The 21,228-nt window shown below is 39.4% G+C and overlaps 1 protein-coding gene across 1 annotated transcript in view; it reads right to left on the reverse strand.

Annotated features, from left to right (window-relative positions):
* CFAP92 (cilia and flagella associated protein 92 (putative)) overlaps nt 1-21,228 on the reverse strand; it is a 40,043-nt gene that overhangs the window by 10,057 nt on the left and 8,758 nt on the right. Inside the window, exons 3-8 of the mRNA XM_043976326.1 lie at nt 19,109-19,917; nt 14,377-14,571; nt 9,161-9,452; nt 2,911-3,075; nt 1,948-2,145; nt 1,709-1,844 (exon numbers count right to left, since the gene is read on the reverse strand). Of these exons, the coding sequence (XP_043832261.1) occupies nt 1,709-1,844; nt 1,948-2,145; nt 2,911-3,075; nt 9,161-9,452; nt 14,377-14,571; nt 19,109-19,917 (1,795 nt within the window). The remainder of the gene's footprint in view (nt 1-1,708; nt 1,845-1,947; nt 2,146-2,910; nt 3,076-9,160; nt 9,453-14,376; nt 14,572-19,108; nt 19,918-21,228) is intronic.

Raw genomic sequence — 21,228 nt, forward strand, 5'->3', positions numbered from 1 at the left:
AATGTAAACTCCTTGAGGGCAAGGACTGTTTTTGCCTTTCTTTGCATCTCTGACACTGCTTTTTTTGCTTTGTGTGTGTGTATGGAGGGGGGCAATGAGGGTCAAGTGACTTGCCCAGGGTCACACAGCTAGTAAGTGTCAAGTGTCTGAAGCCGGATTTGAGCTCAGGTCCTTCTGAATCCAGAGCCGGTGCTTTATCCACTGCGCCACCTAGCTGCCCCTGTAAGCACTGCTTATTGACTGACTGAGGATCAGAAAGGAAAAAAATCACAAAGGCCATTAATGAAGATTGAACTGATCACATGACAGAAGCAAAGAAAATCAGGTCTGAGGGCTTCGTAGTATCTTTGTGATGTCAGGAGAAAGGAGAAAAGGCCTTAGCTCATTAAGTGGGATCTCTTATGGCGAATATATGGAAGGACACGGGCACAGAACACAGGGTGAACAGATACTGATGGTTTATAATCTGCATCACTGGAGGGATCTGCCAAATCAATGAAGTCACAGATCCATTCTCATTCGTGGGAATAGAACAACCATTAAGCACCTACCATATTCCTGGCACTATGCTAAGCACTTGACAAATATTAATGGGATTTATTTCCCAAAGATTAGCCCATGACAGACCTTTACACAGTCCTTATAACCTGATTATCAAATCCTCTCATATCGATCCACCATTAAAACTGAATTCCTCCTTTTCCCAAAATGTCTCTTTGACTATTAAAAGTCACTGCCCTGGACCAGAAGCTCATCACCTTATATCTGGTTTGCCATATAGTACTGGTTTTCCCAATCTAAATTGATCCCACACACAGAATCTCCTTAACCACCTTCTTGAGTTTTAGAATAATTAGGGTGGCATGGAATCATGCCACCGTGGGCTTCAGGACACACAGCTTCTAGTCCCAGCTCTGTCTCTAACTTGCTGTTAGCAAGCAAGTCACTTTACCTCTTGAGGGCCTCATTTCCTTGTGTTTTGTTGAGTATATCCAAGTGAATAAAGTACTAAGAAAAAATATCTCAAAAAAGCAACTTTGAGTACAAAGACAAATGAAGGGCATAGGTGTTGATTCATGAAGATTTAAACAAATCCTATCTCCTGACACCAGGGGTGTGACCAGGGGCAAGTCATTTCATTTCTGAGTTGTTTTCCTCATCTTTTTTTTTTTTTTTCCGGGGCAATTAGGGTTAAGTGACTTGCCCAGGGTCACACAGCTAGTAAGTGTCAAGTATCTAAAGCCGTATTTGAACTCAGGTCCTCCTGAATCCAGGACCAGTGCTTTATCCACTATACCACCTAGCTGCCCCCAGTTTCCTCATCTTTTAAGAAAAGAATGGAAGAATTAAAAACTATACCGTTAGTCCCTACCTTGCAGGAATGCCATGGGATTCCCATACAGAGTGATCTGCAACCTTTAAAAGGTTTCATAAATGTCATAATGATGTTATAACTGCTAGATATTATCTACTTACCCTGGGGAAAGCAGGAAGGAACAGTGAGTTGTTTGGGGGGGGGGAGGTAGGGGTCTTGTTTTGCTTGGTGGGGCAACGAGAGTTAAGTGACTTGCCCAGGGTCACACAGCTAGTAAGTGTCAAGTGTCTGAGGCCAAATTTGAACTCAGGTCCTCCTGAATCCAGGGCCGGTGCTCTATCCACTGTGCCACCTAGCTGCCCCCAACACTGAGTTTTTAAATGGGGTTTTTACCTTTTAGGGAAATGTTTGCAGTAGGCGGTGGCTTCTTGTAAATGTCAAAATCCAAATGCCGCTGCTCCCAACCCATCCTCTCCCTATCAAGGACAGGCTTCATGATATTAGCAAAGAGACTATTCTCTTGCCATGACTAAAATGGAAAGAAAAAAAAAGGCAGTAAGAAATGCTGTTGGTATAGATGAAGAAACAAATCCCTGAAGGTGAATTAATTTGCCAAGCAAAATAGTAAGTACCTCTCTCAATTCTTCTACCCGGTTCGGATCGGGCTTCTTGGGGTGTAGGTTACTTTCAAAACTGCTCTGATATCCAGGAACTTGAAATCCTTTGGGAGTAAGCCAGAACTTAGATTTGGACTTTCGGTGGGGCAGGCCCAAAGGTTCTGGAAAGGATGTGAGGTAGTCTTGAGAGTAAGTGAACCTTTTGCCTCGTTCCTATAAAGAATGTAACCAAAATTTAAAAAACAAACAAAAACAAAACACCTTTGGAAAATGACTTAGTTCCGTTCAGTAGAACTGACTCAAGGGGCCTGAGGAGGGGGAGGAGTGGGAGAGGGTTAGGGGGCAGCACATAGCCTTTGTTCCTGTAGTTTTCCATATTTTTGTTGTTTGTCCTTTATTTCAAAGAGGACCATGACATCGAGTTGGTGTCATGACTTGCAGTGAATTGGATTTAATTGAGGGAGGTCTGTGCAAAGTCACCAACTACATTCTCTCCTCCAGAGCCATCTGGGTCCAGTGGCAAGATATACATTAGGACGACTAGAGATAGCCCTGGATGTTGTTTTTTTTTTTTTTAAGGCAATTTCAGTTAAGTGACTTGCCCAGGGTCACGTAGCTAGTTTCTGAGGTAAGATTTGAACTCAGGTGCTCTTGACCAGGGCCAGCAATCTATCCCCTCTGCTACCTAGCTGCTCCAGTTTTCCACCTAGGCTCAGATAAATTAATAATCATCCTGTTATGTGGAAGTTTGCAGAAAGTTCAAGAAGCTATAATTCCTTTCCATTCTATTCCTTAAAAGACTTGGGAAATGTGGAATTATTTTTAGCCACAAAAAAATTTAAAAGGCTCTGGGAACCTTTGGATGGTCAGTAAGCCTCTAGGTGTGAGCAAGCAAGGTAGGGAAAGTGATCCCCAATTCCCAATCCGAGTGTTTCATACATGAACATGTGGTATCGCGAAGAAGTGGCTATCTGATACCTTGTTCATCTGAGCAACCAACTGCTGCTTTGCAAGCTCCCCAGAGTTCAAAGTCTGAATGCTGTAATTATAGACGGACTTCCCATCCGGGGGAATAATTCTGATTATTTTCACTTCAGGCTGCAGGTAGGTTCTTCTAGGTAGAGATGCTCCAACAAGGTTTTTCTGAAAAGAAATACCACGAAAGATTTGCATGAACTGATGCTAAGTGAAGCGAGCAGAAACAGAACATTGTACACAGTAAGAGCAACACTGTACAATCATAGACTTAGCTCTACTCAGTAATACGATGATCCAAGGCAATTCCAAAAGACTCATGACAGAAAATGCTATCCACATCCAGAGAAAGAACATATTGCATATGCACATTGAGGCATACTATTTTCACTTTTTCTCCGTCCTCATATTCATTCCCTTTTGTTCTGATTCTTCTTTCACAACATGATTAATGTGAGAATTTGTTTAACATGATTGTACATGTATAACCTATATTAGATTCCTTGTTATCTTAGGAAGGGGGAAAGGGAGGGAGGGAAACAAATTTAGAATTCAAAATCTTATAAAAATGAATGTTGAAAACTATCTTTACATGTAATTGGAAAAAAAATACTAATAAGTAAAAAAAAAAATTCAAGGGACTAACCTATCCAGGGCTGAAATTTTTACCCATCATCTACATAATACAATTCCATTCCAAGGCTACCATGTTAACTATTTTATTTAACTCAGGAAATTAAGTTGTCATATTTAGCTATATTAAGCACAAGGATCTTTTAATATTATACTTGCCATTCCAACTATTTATGATGTCTGCAGAACTAGAACAGAAAAGACATCCAGTCATTTAACTCACAACCGTACAATCCAACAAACACTGAGCACCTATTAGGAACAAAGCTCTATATTTGGAGCAAGAACTACAAAAATAAAATGAACAATGATCTCTGCCTTCAGGAAGTTAACATCTGACTCCTTCATTCTACAAATGAGAACCATGAAATAATGGAAATGGAAAAAAGGTAACTGAAGGATGTATAATAATGTCTTTCAGTCATGTCTGGCTCTTCACGACCCCACTGGGGGTTTTCTTGGCAAAGATACTGGAATGGTTTGCCATTTCCTTCTCCAGCTCATTTTACAGAGGAGGAAACTGAAGGCAACAGGGTGAAGCGACTTGCCCAGTGTCACACTGCTAATAAATATCTGAGGCTGGATCTGAAGTCAAGAAGAGGCCCGGCAAGCACTGTCTCCACCATGCCACATAGCTGCCCTGTGTAATAATAATGACCAAGAATCTTGGCCCCGGAGAGAGTTAGGAACATGTCATAGACCTGAAATAAACCACACCCTCTCTGGGTTAACTTCCTCATTAATAAAATTGGGTAGCAATAGCACTATGGATGGAGATAGGGCTTTGAATTTGATAGTGCTCTAGAAATGTACAATATTCTTATCCCTCCGGTCTAAAATATTCTGTAATGTCTGCCAAGATGGATATATTACTGCACTGAGTGCTATGTAAATATTAGTTAGCAGCAGCAGCAGCTCTCCAGGAAATATATCTAAAGTTAGGAATTAAAACAATATAGACATTCCTATTAGATATAACATTATAGATATATAATATATTATATAATAACATAACTATATAAACACTCATATATAACAACAATATAAATATTCATGTTAGATATAACATAACCATATAAACACTCATATAAGATATAACATATAAAACTATATAAACATTCGTGTTGGATATAACATATAACATAACCATATAAACACTCATATAAGATATAATATATAACATAACCATATAAACATTCACATAAGATATAACATAACAATATAAAATTCATATTGGAAATAACATAACAACAATACAAACATTCATATTGAATATGTCGTATATAACATAACAATATAAACATTCATATAAGATATAACATAACAATATCAACATTCATATTAGAAATAACATAGCAACAAACAAACATTCATATTGGATATGTCATATATAACATAACAATATAAACATTCCTACTGGATATAACATCTATAACATAACAATATAGACATTCGTATTAGACATAACACATATAACATAAACAATACAGACGTTCATACAGACATAACATATTAGGAAGCAGAGAGGAAAGACTTCCAAGGAAGAAAAAGATGAAAAGTAGCACTGAATAGGAAAACACGTTTTTTTACCTTCTTTCATTCTGTGAACCATAGTGTTCCAGACTTTAATTTTCAGGTGGCAACAGATTTCTGTCCATGTCATTCCTAGATCTTGCATAATCAAGCCTCCCTGTTTCATGGGAGTATTTATCAAAAGTTCATTGTGCAGTATTACTACTAGGTACTCCCTGATCCAGTCACTACCATAGGGGAGGCTCAGAGGGCAGACATAAGAGTCAGCATATTTCCTACAAATGTATTTTCCTTCCATTGTTCTCGTAGCGAGCTCCTAGATCACTTCTGTTATTTCATTCAGCATTTTTGTTGACGTTTGTTTTTACATCCCCTTTATTTCTGGATCTATCCTTCTCAGGCCCTGACCCAATGTCACATCCTTTGTGACAAAGTTTTCAGCAGAAAGAGGGAAATTTTTTAAAAGCCCTTCAAAAAAGCCATCATATTAAATGGGTCTGACAGTATAAACCATATCCCACATCCACAGGCTGTCAGCCATACAGAGAAGAGATGGAGGAGCTTCCTAAATGCCTTTTCAAGTTTGCCCCACAGTTCTTTGCCCCTTACCCTTTTTTAGAAAGGTGAGATAGCATAGTGGAGAGAGCATCAAAGCTGAGTTCCAACACTAACTGGTTTCCAACACTTAACCTGCAAACTGGGAATCAACAGAGGAAAAGGGTATGCTTGCTGCTCAACACCCCATGTCTCTGGTTATGCAATAATAGCCATAGCATGGAGTGCATGTGGAGATAAGTCTGAGTTTTGACCACTTCTGGTCACAGGAATTCTGGGTGAAGCCTTTCCCATGGAATGCTGAGCCTGTGTCCTGCCAATTTCCAGGACGTGGGTCCTCAATGCTGAAGCACTTTCTACTTTGAGATGATGCAGCAAGATCCCGATTCTCCCACTCGGAGGGCTGAGAAGGGTCAGTGGTCTGGGGGGGCGGGGATCGGTGAGGAGGAGGGTGGAGATAGCGAACCTGCATTAGAAGAAAAGACTGGCCACCCACTCTGCAAACCTTTGAAGGGCTCATTCTGTCCTGTTTTTTTCTTTCTGTCTCTGCAATGTGCATGCATGTCACTTCTCTCTCTAGGGCTTTCACGTGTCGATCCAGAGGTGGACGTCCTTAGGACAAGCACCTCAGTTCCCTTGGGACCAGCTCTGGTTCTGTGGGTTGTTATAGCTGCAAACAGTAGTCTAAGGCTGGGTGAGCCAAACACCTGCTGGCCAATTTCTAGTTGTGATAGTTTTACCTACCTCCTAATATGTGAAGTGACATTTTTGTGACATGGGTTTTTTTTGTTTTGTTTTGTTTTTTGCGGGGGTGGGGGGTGGGGGGAGGGACTGAATGATCTTGAGTATGGTGAGAGAAAGAAAACAGTAGAGTTTAAATTAGGGGTGTCTCTATTTCCTGTAACTGGTTTAGGTGGTACAGAAGATTTGGATTTTCTCAGAAGCGTTCCCTTGGTTCTTATCAAGGAAAGGGATGGGAAGTGCTACCAGCAAGAGATGGGTCACTAAAGACTTCCTCGATGTGGAGGAAGGATGAGGGATAGAATTAGCCTTCCAGCCATCAAGAGAAGGGTCCGTTTTGACTGCACCTGTGATTTTATCAGCGTAAATCATAACCAAACAAGGGAGAGAAATCACACATGTGTATACATATGTGTATATGCATATGTATATATATACTTGATTAGATAGTACAAACTCACCAAAAATATTATTTTGGCTTCTCCAGACCATGTTTCATATTCATCCACCCCAGACACCTTGAAACATGTTTCTTTTCCCTGGCTGTGAAACACACAGCTCTCTCCCTTTCTATTCTCTGCTCAGAGAAAAGTAATCAGATCAATTCTCCCATAACTTCTAGAAAATATGACACATGCAGTTTCATGTATAATCCTCCTCTCATGTTCTACTATTTCTATGGATATTTGTTTGGTGTTTAGTTCTGATTTTTTTTTTTTTTTTTGCAGAGCAATGAGGGTTAAGTGACTTGCCCAGGGTCACACAGCTAGTAAATGTCAAGTGTCTGAGGCCTGATTTGAACTCAGGTCCTCCTGAATCCAGGGCCAGTGCTTTATCCACTGTGCCACCTAGATGCCCCTATGTTCTGAATTTTTAAAAAATATTTTAAAAATTTAATATTTTCTTTTTAAAAAAAAAGAAAGGGTGTGACAAAGTATTGCCCTTTTGTTATACATGACCCCACATAGAAAAAGTCCTTCCATTGTCACCTGTCTATGTTGCTCTCCCTGGTCCTTTATTAGAATATAAGCTATGTGGGGCAGCTAGGTGGCACAGTGGATAGAGCACCAGCCCTGGAGTCAGGAGTACCTGAGTTCAAATCCGGCCTCAGACACTTAACACGTACTAGCTGTGTGACCCTGGGCAAGTCACTTAACCCCAATTGCCTCACTTAAAAAAAAAAAAAAGAATATAAGCTATGTGAGGGTAGAGACTGACTTTTGTCTTTGTAGCCTCGGTGCCTACGATAATGCCTGGCATATATCAGGAGTGCAACCAATGTGTTTTTTTTCATTTGTTCATGTTAAAAACCATAAAATGCATAGACATGGAAGGGCCCTTCTTTAATATGGATCTAAAACTGAAAGTAAGCATTATGTGTAATGAAGAAACACTAGAAGCTTTTCTAGTTCAAACAGGTGTCCTTCTATTGTTTGACATAGTTCCAGAAATTCTAGCTATAGCAATAACAAGATCATGAAATTAAAGGTATAAACATCAACAAAGTAGAGCCAAAATTGTTCCTATTTGCAGGAGGCAAGATGCTGTACTTAAAAAACACAAGAGAACAAGCAGAAAAACTAAGGTTGTTAATAATTTCATTAGATTATGATTTAAAATAAATCCACAAAAATCAGCAGCAGTTTTTTATGGTACTAACAAAACCTAGGAGAAATCGTTAAGAAAAATTTTCCTCAAATAACTATGAATACATATTTAGGATTTGACTTACTAAGACACTTTGGAGATTTATATAAACACAACTACAACATACTCTTTATAGTAATAAGAGAAGATAAAGAATTGTAAAGATACTGTGCATGGTTTGGCTGTGCTAATTTAATAAAAATTATGAAGCTAGTTTAACTTATAGATTTTAGTACAATGCCAATCAAATTACCAAGGGATACTTTATAGAATCAGACAAAAATAATATTATTTATTTAGACGAACAAAGGGTCTATAATCTCAAGGGAAGTCATGTTTAAATACAGGGCATGAAGAACATGTAGGACATGAAGTATAGGTATAAGACCTGAAAATGAAAGAATAAAGCAGTTATAGGACAAGGGAAAGAGATACCTCTCACATTTATGTTTAAGTGAACAATTCTTTTTTTAAGTAATAAACATTTTTATAGTTTTGAGATTCAATTTTTATCCCTCTTTCCCTCCTTCCCCTCCATCCTCCCGGAGGTGGTAAGCAATTAAGCGAACAATTTCTAATCAATATAAAGAGGCAATCAAAACAGACAATTTTGATTACATGAAACTAAAAAACTTTTTATACAAATAAAATCAATTAAGGCAATAAAAACAACAATTCTAGGGTAGGGGAAAATCTTTGCAACAAATAAATATCACTATTAGAATAACATCTATGATATATACAGAACTGGTACAAATATATAAGACCAAGCGCCATCTCCAAGTAGATGACAAGTCAAAAAGTATGAAGTTTTCAAAAGAATTGTAAATTATATAAATGACTGCATGAAAAAATGCTAGAAATCATTAATACGAGAAATGCAAATCAAAACAACTATAAGGTTTTGCCTTACACCCTGAAAATCGACAGAGTCAAAAATGGCAATAGGTGACGTTGGAGGGACTGTAGAAAGACAGGGACACTAACATATTGGAACTATGAGTTGTCTAGACCTTTGACCCAGATGTCAACTGATATAAAAATCAAAGGTACCAATAAAACTGTTTTTTAATATGCTGTAGCAGAAATATGAAGGCATGATACTGCCAGCAGCTTCAATTAAATAATGGCAGGTGGTACCTACCTGAATGTAGTTTGGCCCTATGACCCGTTTTATCTCCATGTCCTTTTTCCATTGTAGATAATTTTCTTCATGTAATTTGATGAGGGAACAAAGGCCATGCACTTTTTTTTCTGGTGCTTCTGTCTTTAAAACAGTACATGGCACTTTCTTCATTGGGATTGGAGTTAATAACTCTGACCTACTCACAGGAATCCCAAACTCTTGGCTCATGCATTTTATCATTGCTGAAGAAGGCAACAGATCTCTTTCTATGACATCCTTCAGTTTTTGGCTCTGACAGATGGCATCGATCCTATAAGAGATCATTGGGACAGTTCTTCAATCATCTTCATGCTGGAACAGGAATCCCTCCCCCAAATATTACCATCACCACACCCCTAAAAAAAGATCTCTTAATTCTGTCATTGGTAGCTTTGTACTCCCCCCACACTTGGTTCTGGGGCTTCTTAAAGGGTATGAAATTATAATGTGTCTATCTCCCCCTTACTTTTCTCCAGAACCTCCACCCCACAAATATTTTATGTGTGTGTGGAGATAAGAGTTCAACTACATGTAAATATGTAAAATACAAACATAGCCTCACTAAAGCACAGTCAACGTTAATGCACTGACCCCCAAATAAAGTGTAAGATACTTGAATAAAGACGATATAGAACTTGATAAATGCCACCCTTCCCCCCATATTTCCTAATATGTTGCCTTGTGGAAAGCTCAGTATATGTTTGTTAAGTGAATGAAAGCATTCAATAGTTGAATATTACTCTTCCAGTACCTAATTGAACGGATGTATAATTTGTTCATTTATCTGGTAATAAAATGATTGGTCAACTCAGCAAACAGCACAGGGCCCTACACTATTTTCTAGTGATACAAAGGTGAGAAAAAGCCCCAGCTTCCAAGGAGCTTGTTTTATAACAAGAGGGATCAGGTATGTGTAATTCAAGGCTCATCCAACCCCATTTCACATCCCCACACATATAAAGGCCTTGTTAAGGGGCAGCTAGGTGGCTTTGGATTCAAGAGTACCTGAGTTCAAATGTGGCCTCAGACACTTGACACTTACTAGCTGCGTGACCCTGGGCAAGTCACTTAACCCTAATTGCCCTGCAAAAACCAAAAAATAAAAAATAAAAAGGCCTTGTTTTAGTCTCTGCTTATAGAGACTCAACCAAGGGCAGAGGGGGAGAGATGGAGACAGAGACAACAACAGAAAAGGAGAGGGGAGAAAGAGAGGAAGAAGAGGGAGACCGAGAAGGGGCGAGAAGAGAAAAGGCAGGGCAAGACAGAGAGAGCACTACAGCAAATGTTCAGATACTATGTGATAGCCTGCTTTTATGAGATTTTGGTGCTCTTTCCCCAAATCACCGTCTAATTAGTTCTGTTTGAGTGACCTGCAACAATTTCAATGACAGCATCATTTCTATTTGTCACTTTGCTATCCCTCACTCAAATGCTTTGTGCTTTCCCCCACCATGTTCCTGGATTTCCTCCCTTGAGTATATCTTCTCAATGGACAGTTCTATTCTACCACTTGAAAAAAAAAAAACTATTCTGGTCCTTCTAATACGGAAATATGCTTAACGTGATTGGACATATATAACCCAGATCAGATTGCTTGCCGTCTTGGGGAAGGGGCAGAGAAAGGAGGGAGAGAGAGAAATTTGGAATTCTAAATCTTACAGAAATGAATGTTGAAAACTCTTTACATGTAATTGGGGAAAATGCGATTAAGAAAAAAACTATGAAGCTGTGCATACCCTTTGACCCAGCAATCCCACTTTTAGGTCTTTTGCCCAAAGAAATCATGGAAGGGGGAAAGGGACCCACATGTACAAAAATATTTATAGCTGCTCTTTACGTGGTAGCAAGGAATTGGAAGTTGAGGGGGTGCCCATCAATTGGGGAATGGCTGGACAAGTTGTGGTATATGAATACAATGGAATACTATTGTGCTGTAAGAAATGATGAGCAGGAAGAGTTCAGAGAAACCTGGAGGGTCTTACGTGAGCTGATGATGAGTGAGATGAGCAGAACCAGAAGAACATTGTACACAGTATCATCAACATTGAGTGTTGACCTACTGTGATGGACTATATTCTTCTCACCAATGCAATGGTACAGAAGAGTTCCAGGGAACTCATGATAGAAGAGGATCTCCAAATCCAAGAAAAAAAAGAAAGAAAGAACTGTGGAGTATAGATGCTGATTGAACCATATTATTTCTTTTGTTTTGGGTGCTGTTGTTTTTTTTTTTTTCTATTTTGAGGTTTTGCATCACTGCTCTGATTCTTTCTCTTGTAACAGGATTAATGCAGAAATAGGATTAATGTTATTATGTGTATATATATGTGTGTGTATATATATATCTATATGTATAGATATATATAGATATAACCTATATCAGATTACCTGCTGTCTAGGGGAGGGGGGAGGGAGGGGAGGGAGGGAGGGAGAAAAATCTGAAATTGTAAAGCATGTATAAACAAAAGTTGAGAACTATCTTTACATGTAACGGAAAAAATAAACTATCTCATAATGTAAAAAAAAAAAATAAATAAAAATAAAAAGATATTACATGTAAAAAAAAAAAAAAAAAAAAAAAAAAGAAAAAAACTATGGGGCAGCTAGGTGGCACAGTGGATAAAGAACTGGCCCTGGATTCAGGAGGACCTGAGTTCAAATCCAGCCTCAGACACTTGACACTTACTAGCTGTGTGACCCTGGGCAAATCATTTAACCCTCACTGCCCTGCAAAAAAAAAAAAAAAAAGAAAGGAAAAGAAAAGAAAAGAAAAGAAAAGAAAAGAAAAGAAAAAACTATTCCGGTTCTTTTAAATATGTCGTGTCCTTCTGGAGTCATATTCTGGTCATAAGTCACCTACACCAAATCCCAGTGACATAACTACGATGTCAAATTTTGCCTCTTTGTTTTATGATCTCTACCCTGTTTATTACAAGACTTTGTGTATTTGTATAGAGACAAGTGAGGCCACGGGTTTGATATTGTATTTATCTTCTTGTATAATGTTTCTTGTGAATCTTATCAGTCCTCTCTCTTCTAGTCTTCCCTTCTATTCTCTATTGTACCGGGCTTGGTAGACCTATGGGGTAAGTTTTTGTCTTCATCCTCATTTTTCAGTTCAGTTATGTTAAGTCTGATATGCTGGTAGGGTTTCGGGGTGATATCCACTAGCGAGTTGCAGCTAGATGACTGGAACTCGAGAGACGTCTGGGCTAGACACACATGTAGACACACGCGTACATGTACACACAGGTGTGCACATAAACATATGTGTACATGGAATATGCAATACTCCCACACAGATATCTGCATATGCCCGCATATACACACATGTGCATATGCATATACATGCTTGCATGCATATATATGAATGAAAGTCGACTGCATAGAGGTGACATGGATATGGATGAAGCTTCTGAGGGAGGAAGAAGCAGCTAAACCAGCAAAGAAGTCATAATGCTAGTAGAGGAAAATCAGAGGAGCAGCACACATATTATGTAATATATTATCCAGATATTAGTCTTCATTCTGAATACATTTCTTTTCTTTTTTTTTTTTTTTGTGAGGCAATGAGGGTTAAGTGACTTGCCCAGGGTCACACAGCTGGTATCAAGTGTCAGGCTGGCTTTGAACTCAGGTCCTCCTGACTCCAGGGCCGGTGCTCTATCCACTGCGCCATCTAGCTGCCCAAAGGAATGGACTTTTGCTGTTTTGGTACCAGAAGAAAGAATGAGGTGCAAGGATAGAAATTGCAAAGAGGAAAATTGAAGCTTGCTGTAAGGAAAAAATGCTTAATGACTGGAGCTACATCATTCTCCGCAATACAATGATGCAAGAGAGTTCCAAAGGACTCATGATGAAAAATGGTCTCCACCTCCATAGGGAGAACTGATGTAATCTGAATACAGATTGAAGCATTACTATTTTTCAGTTAATTTTTTTTTGTGGTGTTTTTTTGGGTCTGTTTTCTTTCGTGACATGACTAATGTAAAAACGTGTTTTGCATGACTGCGCACATGTAACCTTTATCAAATTGCTTGCCATTACTGAGAGTGAACAGGGAAGGGAGGGAGGGAGAGAATCTGAAACTCAAAAATTTTTTAAATGAATGTTAAAAATTGTTTTTGCATGAAATTAGGAAAAAATAAAATGATTTCTTTTAAGTAGAGTTATTAAAGAGTGGAATGGAGGCATCTAGGTAGCACAGTGGATAGAGCACCGGCCCTGGATTCAGGAGGACCTGAGTTCAAATCCGGTCTCAGACACTTAACACTTACTAGCTGTGTGACCCTGGGCAAGTCACTTAACCCCAATTGCCTCACTAAAAAAAAAAAAAAAGAGTGGAATGGACTTCCTTGGAAAGCAGTAGCTTCAAGAAAGTCTTTAAGAATCAAGGTGGCAGGGCAGCTAGGTGGCACAGTGGATAGAGCACCGGCCCTGGAGTCAGGAGTACCTGAGTTCAAATCCGGCCTCAGACACTTAACATTTACTAGCTGTGTGACCCTGGGCAAGTCACTTAACCCCAATTGCCTCACTAAAAAAAAAAAAGAATCAAGATGGCGAAGTGGATAAAGCACCGGCCTTGGATTCAGGAGGACCTGAGTTCAAAGCCAGCCTCAGACACTTGATACTAGCTGTGTAACTCTAGGCAAGTCACTGAATCCTGTTTGCCTTAGTTCCTCAACTGTTTAAAAAAAAATGAGCTGGAGAAAGAAATGGCAAATCACTCCAGTATCTTTGTTAAGAAAAACCCAAATGGGGTCATGAAGAGTCAGGCATGAAACTAACAACTGGGGCAAAATTGAATCAGATCTATTCCATCTGGCTGTAGTTGGGAAAAGCAAAGCTGGTGGGTGGAAGATGGTAGCACATCACAAGTAAGAGCTTCTTAACCAATTAAGCTTCCCAACAGTGGAATGAGCTACCTCATCACCTTCACTAGAAATGTATAAACACAAGGGCTGGCTGATTCTTTGTCACCGTGATAGGAAAAGGATTCATCAACAGAACTGGAGCTAGACTCAGTGAACTCTAGAATTACTGTCTTTTTCTCTAACACTAGCAAGGGCATATTTCTTGGAAATATTTTTTATTAAAAACTTAAGAAAATTTGCAATTATTTCAGGAAGATGCGTAAGCTGCTCTTCTACACAAGTACTTAGCTCAAGGTAAAACATAATAGAGTAGATTCTAACTTTATCAAGGCTTGAAAGGATGGCTGAGGAATCAGTCCTCTGACATAAATCATCGACTGTTTCACTAAAGATGTAAGAGGTTTGCACAGATGGATATGGTATAACATAGTATCCAGATCCGCGTACAGACGTTCATGAAATGATAACTCCGAGTTATAAAAAATGTGAAACTTCCCTTCTTGTGAACATGGTACACTGTAAGAGAGGACCACAACAGTTAATAATAATGATAACAACAACAACAACAATAATAAAATGGCATTTATATATTGTTTTAAGGTTTGCAAAGCACTTTGTAAATATTTCAGTTATTATTCACAATAGCCCTGGCTGGGGGGGAGGGGAGGTGCTATTATTAACATTACCATTTTAGGTTCTTTAATTACCCTCCATTTTACAAATGAGGAAACTGAAGTAAACAGAGGGTAAGGAACTTGCTCAAGGTCACTTTAGTTTATAAGTGTTTGAGGCCAAATTTGAACTCAAGTCTTCTTGAGTGTAAGTCTAGCATTGTATCCAACATCTAACAGCTTCTGAATAGGGATGATTATTGGGTTTTGTTTAAAGTCTCCTTTTTATTAGTTACACTTTAGGAGACTGAATTGACTACAGTAGGCACTGAATATTTTATCTGATTGGCTATGACAGAGTCTTTCTTTTCCTCATTTTGCTTTTTGCTTTTCTGTGATTTTTGACCACACAGTTCCTATAAAAGGCAAGTTAGCCTTGGAGAATTGTGCCCAAGTGTTTTCAGTACCTGAACTCTAAAAATAACAGTCTTCTGCATTTTAATGAACTCTTTGCACAAATTCATGGGAACTTAGGGGCAGCTAGGCGGTGCAGTGGACAAAGCACTGGCCCTGGATTCAGGAGGAACTGAGTTCAAATCCAGCCTCAGACACTTGACACTTACTAGCTGTGTGACCCTGGGCAAGTCACTTAACCCTCATTGCCCTGCCAAAAAAAAACCCCAAAAAACAAAAAAACAAAAACACACGCAAAAACCCCCCAAATTCATGGGAACCTTTGTCTGAATTATCTGACAGTGTACTTGAACCCCACCTTTCTGGAGTGAATAGTCATGTCTGAAATGAGGGCTGTTTCTAGCTTTAATAGTTATTAGTTTATTAACTGGAGTATCACAAATAGTAATATATGGACCACCATGGCCTCTGGCCCAGGAGCCAGTTCCAACTGGTTCATGAGAAGCCAACTTGTCTCGTGGCCAAGGACTTCCATTCCAAGCTTAGTTGAATTGACAATTAGCTTATTGGAAACATAAAGAGAAGATGATTCACGAACATTGTTCTAATAATAAAAGCAGCTCACATTTAGAGTTTAGAGTTTATAAAGCACTTCCCTATTGATGCCCCCATTTTACCAGGGAAGAAACAGAGCATAACCACATATGTCGCATGGCAAGTAGGTGGCAGACTTGAACCCAGGTCTTTTTTTTTTCTTTTTTCTTTTTTTTTGCAGGGCAATGAGGGTTAAGTGACTTGCCCAGGGTCACACAGCTAGTAAGTGTCAAGTGTCTAAGGCCAGATTTGAACTCAGGTCCTCCTGAATCCAGGACTGGTGCTTTATGAACCCAGGTCTTTTTATTCCAAATTTAGTGTCCTCTCTATTACATAAGGCTGCCCCTTTCAGCTTGGTCTTTAGGGAACATTCAATTAAATAAAACACATACTTCATAGGCAGTATGAATTGTTGAAGTATAGTGGGTAATGAGGGATAGAACCTTGCTAGTAGTATAACCCTGGGCAAATCACTTAAACCTCTCTGTGCCTCAGTTTCCTCAGCTGTAAAAAGGCAACAATAATAATAGCACCTACCTTCCAGGGCTGTTGTGAGGAGCAAATGATTTTATCTTTGTAAAGCACTTTTCAAACCTTAAGGCACTATAGAAATGCAAGCTATTAAGAGATATGAGACAATTGCCAGTAGGGACAGACAGATCATGGAGGGGTTTTTATGTTTTGGTTTTATTTGTTTGTTTTTGAGGATGGGGAAATAGGGCCTGTTTGTAGGCAGTAGGAAAATGGCCAATAAGCAGGGAGCATCTGAATATTAATGACACAATAGAGATGATAGAGGAGTAAGTAAGGTATTGACTTAGAATTAAAGACATTATTCAATTTTCTCCAAACCATTTGAAGTTTTCTGCCTGCTAATTTGGATACGGTATCTAAGCCATTTATAATATTTGTCCCAGTAGAGACTGTGCTTCTTTGCTACCTTGAAATCCAGCTTGTGTAAAATCTAAGTGGGACTAACTGACTGATATTTTGTTCTAGGGTTTTGTTTTGTTTTGTTTTCCCCAGAAAGAGCTCATTTAAGTATGTAAGCTCTACTGCATGATGTATAATGTGCTTAATAAAAGCTTGTTCATTGATTGGTTTAGGAAGATGCATCTTACATAGAAGAATAATATACCTAATGATGTATTTCAGAGTCTCTAATCCATTCCAAATAAACAGTATAATTTGGTGTTTAAAAAAAAAAAAAGAAAGAAAGAAAAGACAAGAAATGCAGGGCAGCTAGGTGCCTCAGTGGATAAAGCACCGGCCCTGGATTCAGGAGGACCTGAGTTCAAATCCGGCTTCAGACACTTGACACTTACTAGCTGTGTGACCCTGAGCAAGTCACTTAACCCCCATTGCCCCACCAAAAAAAAAAAACCAAAACCACCACCAACAACAAAACACATAAAAAAAGAAATGCTAGGGGCCAGCTAGGTGGCACAATGGATAAAGCACCAACCCTGGATTCAGGAGGACGTGAGTTCAAATTCGGCCTCAGACACTTGACACTAGCTGTGTGACCCTGAGCAAGTCACTTAACCCTCACTGCCCCAGAAAAAAAAAAAAAGAAATGCTAGCTATTATTATATAACAGGCAAGTAGAGGGGGGGGGAAGGTATTTCCCTTACAATCTTCACCCTAGGATTTTGGTGTGTTATTTTATTTGATAGCTGTTTTGACACTGGAATGGACTTATTTTAAGTAGCTGGGATATTTGGAAAGGGAATGGCTTAAGTCCAGTGAACTATTGTGTTCAAACCTCAGCCCATGAGTCAGGAGACCTGGCTTCTGAAACTAGCTCTACTGTGAATTCATCCCATGCTCTTGGATAATTACTTCCCTTCTCTGGAATTCAGTTTCATCATCTGTAAGGTGGAGGGGGTTGAATCAAATTGTCTAGACACCCCACTTTCATACGTGAAAAGCTCCACAATTTTATCTACCTGGGCAACCCCTCCACTAATACTAATCATGAGCTGCTCTGGCCAAAGAAGACATCATCCCTTGGTGGCTCATCTCCCAGTGATGGACAGCAGACACACCTGCCATCATTAAGCTCACGTGTGAAGGTAGCCCTGCTTTGTAGCCTTTGCTAGAGCCTGTATTTATTTGGCATAGTTTTCAAGAACTCAGTCAGGGGGCAGCTAGGTGGCGCAGTGGATAAAGCACTGGCCCTGGAGTCAGGAGGACCTAAGTTCAAATCTGGCCTCAGACACTAGACACTTACTAGCTGTGTGACCCTGGGCAAGTCACTTAACCCTCATTGCCCAGCAAAAAAAAAAAGAACTCAGTAACCTTTACACTAGGATGAGGCACAGGAGTAAGACCTTAGTGGAGAAGAGAGAACGATAATTCTAAAATCTTATGATTCTATAAACAACCTTAATGGCAGGACTTTAAATATCACGTCAAAACAACTCAGTCCTCCTTTCATTTAGAATACCCAAAGCATACAAATGAGGTGCTACGGGGAACAATTAAAATAATACATAAGAAAGTATTTTGAAAATCATAAGCACTATGCAAATATACTCATGTTTCCAAGTTCCAATCTGACCTCAGACACTTACTAGCTTTGTGTGACCTCATCTGTAAAATGAGCTGGAGAAGGAAATAGCAAATGAGGAAACTGAGGCAAATAGAGTTATGTGACTTGCCCAGGGTCATACACTGTGCTATCTACCTGCCCATAAATAATAGCTGTTATAATTAACTAAAGCATAGTCGCTTTTAGCATAACAGCCCTGGTGTTTACTTCAGAAAAATACCCTTTCTTTTATTTCAGCAAGGTCATTGTTAATAATACTGATGTGAACAGAGTATCCCAAGCAAACAATTGTTTTTTAAAAAATCACCTTTGAAATAAGACATGTCAGTTTCATAATTCTGGAAAATAAAAGAATTGGAAATAAGTTATGTTCATTTTAAAGAGAAAATTATAGAACGAAGGTACTCAGACTAAAAAGCTCAAACTATTCCAAGTTGTTGTTTGTCCTTCATTCTCAAAGAGGACCATGACTTCGGGATGGAGTCATGACCTGCAGTGAACTGGATTTAAATGAAAGAGGACTGAGCAAGGTCACCAACCTCACTCTCTTCTCCAAAGCCATCTGGGTCCAGTGGCAAGATACATGTAAGGACAACTGGAGATGGCCCTGGATGTTTAAGGCACTTGGGGTTAAATGACTTGCCCAGGGTCACACAGCTAGTAAGTGTCTGAGGTGAGATTTGAACTAAAATCCTCCTGACCAGTGCTTTATCCAGCTGTCCCTACTCCTCCAAATATACTCTAGGAAGAACTCAACACTGTCTTATTTAATTAGCTGAAGACACTGAATGTAGATTCAAATTTTGCTTAAACAAACAAAACCAAAAAAATTAGTGGTTTTTTTTTTTTTTAAGAAAAAGAAATCATTAAAATTGCTTACCGTTTTGGATATCTCTCCCACAGCCTTCTCAATCCTTGTTGTGCCAGTCCTTCCAAAATAAAGAGGTGAATTTTTCCATCAAACACATGGAATCCAGTAATCACATCCTGGTCTAGATTTGCCTGTACTTTAATTTTCACCTTAAAAGCTGAGAGCACCTCTTGAACATCTTGAGGAGGGTAAGATTCCAAGTTGAGTGCCTTGGCATTGATTTCAGAAATACCCCTCAGTAGATCCTTCAAGAAGTCAATTTTTGAAGAATCAAAAAAATAAATTATGCGCCCGAATCGTTCAATTTCAAGCCCATCTCCCCCTACTCCTAACTTCAGGGGCACGCATAACTCTATCCTCAAACGAAGCAATGAGGAGTATTCAAAGTAGTTGCCCATGGGCATTGGAGAAGACCGCAGCATGTCCATTGGATCATTACCTCCAAAGCTTTTCCTACGTCCCTTATTCTCCTTTTGGTAGTAAGAGGGGTCAGGCTTACATCTGTGAATGGGCACAAATATGTCCATCACCTTTTGGCCAAGCAGCAGATCGGCAAAACTGACATTAGCGATCCCATAAGGATCCCACTTCTTGTTAATACTTTCTAATGCATTTTCGACCACATTGTCATTGTAAGTAATATGACTCATGTTGGTCAGATTCGCATCAGCTGAATCTTCCCCAAATAGAGAAGGTACAGCTAAATATATCTCCTCTTTTCTGTCCCTGTCATGGATCTCGACTTCCATTGGCGGTCCTTCCAGGTATTCACGAAGATTCCGAGGGTCCAACGCCCCTGTGAGGATTACATTGATATCCTCAAAATAAACATGTGTTCCATAAGGTTGTCCTCGAGTTTGGTGAACAGGAGTGTCGTGAAACCTGTATTTACAGTATACGGGAACACACATTTTCTATAAATAAATAGAGAGATAAATGAATGAATGAATGAAGAAAGGAAGGAAGGAAGGAAGAAAGAAAGAAAAAAGAAAGAAAGAAAGGATAAGATTACTTGTATAAGCTCCTAGAATTCTCATTCCTTCCTCCCTCCCAATCATTTTTCTTGACCAAAGGGTGGAGCACAAGAAATGGCACAAAAGATATTATCTGAGAAATCTCCATTATTAGAAATAGAGATGTAGAACTGGTAACCGAAGGATGTTTAAAAAAAAAAAAAAGATCATAGATTTAGAATAGAAAAGTCACCAGGTCCAACCCTCTCATTTTGTAGATGAGGAAACTGTGGCCCAGACGTGGAAAGGGCTTGTCCAGGGTCATACAGCCAGTAAGTGCCTGAGGCAGGATACGAACTCAAGTCTTTGTGACTCCAAATCTAGCACTCTTTCCCCAATGCCAAGCTGCCTCTAAGACCTAAAGGAAGGCCCCTCCAGCACAGTAGATATATCCTCCATGTAGGCCTTATGGGAAGACCTGGGCAAGAATCACAGAGAATGGGGGGCAGCTAGGTAGCACAGTGGATAAAGCACCAGCCCTGGATTCAGGAGGACCTCAGTTCAAATCTGGCCTCAGACACTTGACACTTACTAGCTGTGTGACCCTGGGCAAGTCACTTAACCCTTATTGCCCTGCAGAAAGAAAGAAAGAAAGAAAGAAAGAAAGAAAGAAAGAAAGAAAGAAAGAAAGAAAGAAAGAAAGAAAGGAAGGAAGGAAGGAAGGAAGGAAGGAAGGAAGGAAGGAAGGAAGAAAGAAAGAAAGAAAGAAAGAAAGAAAGAAAGAAAGAAAGAAAGAAAGAAAGAAAGAAAGAAAGAAAGAAAGAAAGAAAGAAAGAAAGAATCACAGAGAATGGAAAGGGGTGGCTGCTCTATACTGCTGATGGGTCTATCCACATGCAGAGATAATGGATCCATTTCAGTATAAGCATTAAAGAGGACCAAAAGAGGGCCAGAAGGTAACGTAAACCCCCGCAGAGCATCCTTAGGAGATCACACAAATCGGGCCAAATGCTTTGAACTCCACCTTGGGGGAGGTGTCAGGCTTTCACCTCTCAGCTAGTAAGAGGGAGTACTTTCTGTGTGCACATGGATATCCTAGAACTGCGCAGTCACGTCTGAAAAATCTTCTTAGGGCCACCCTCTTTCTGGCCTGGTAAATGCAACAAGAGACCTCAA

Source organism: Dromiciops gliroides, chromosome 1 (genome assembly GCF_019393635.1).
Source record: "Dromiciops gliroides isolate mDroGli1 chromosome 1, mDroGli1.pri, whole genome shotgun sequence".
Lineage (NCBI taxonomy): Eukaryota > Metazoa > Chordata > Mammalia > Microbiotheria > Microbiotheriidae > Dromiciops > Dromiciops gliroides.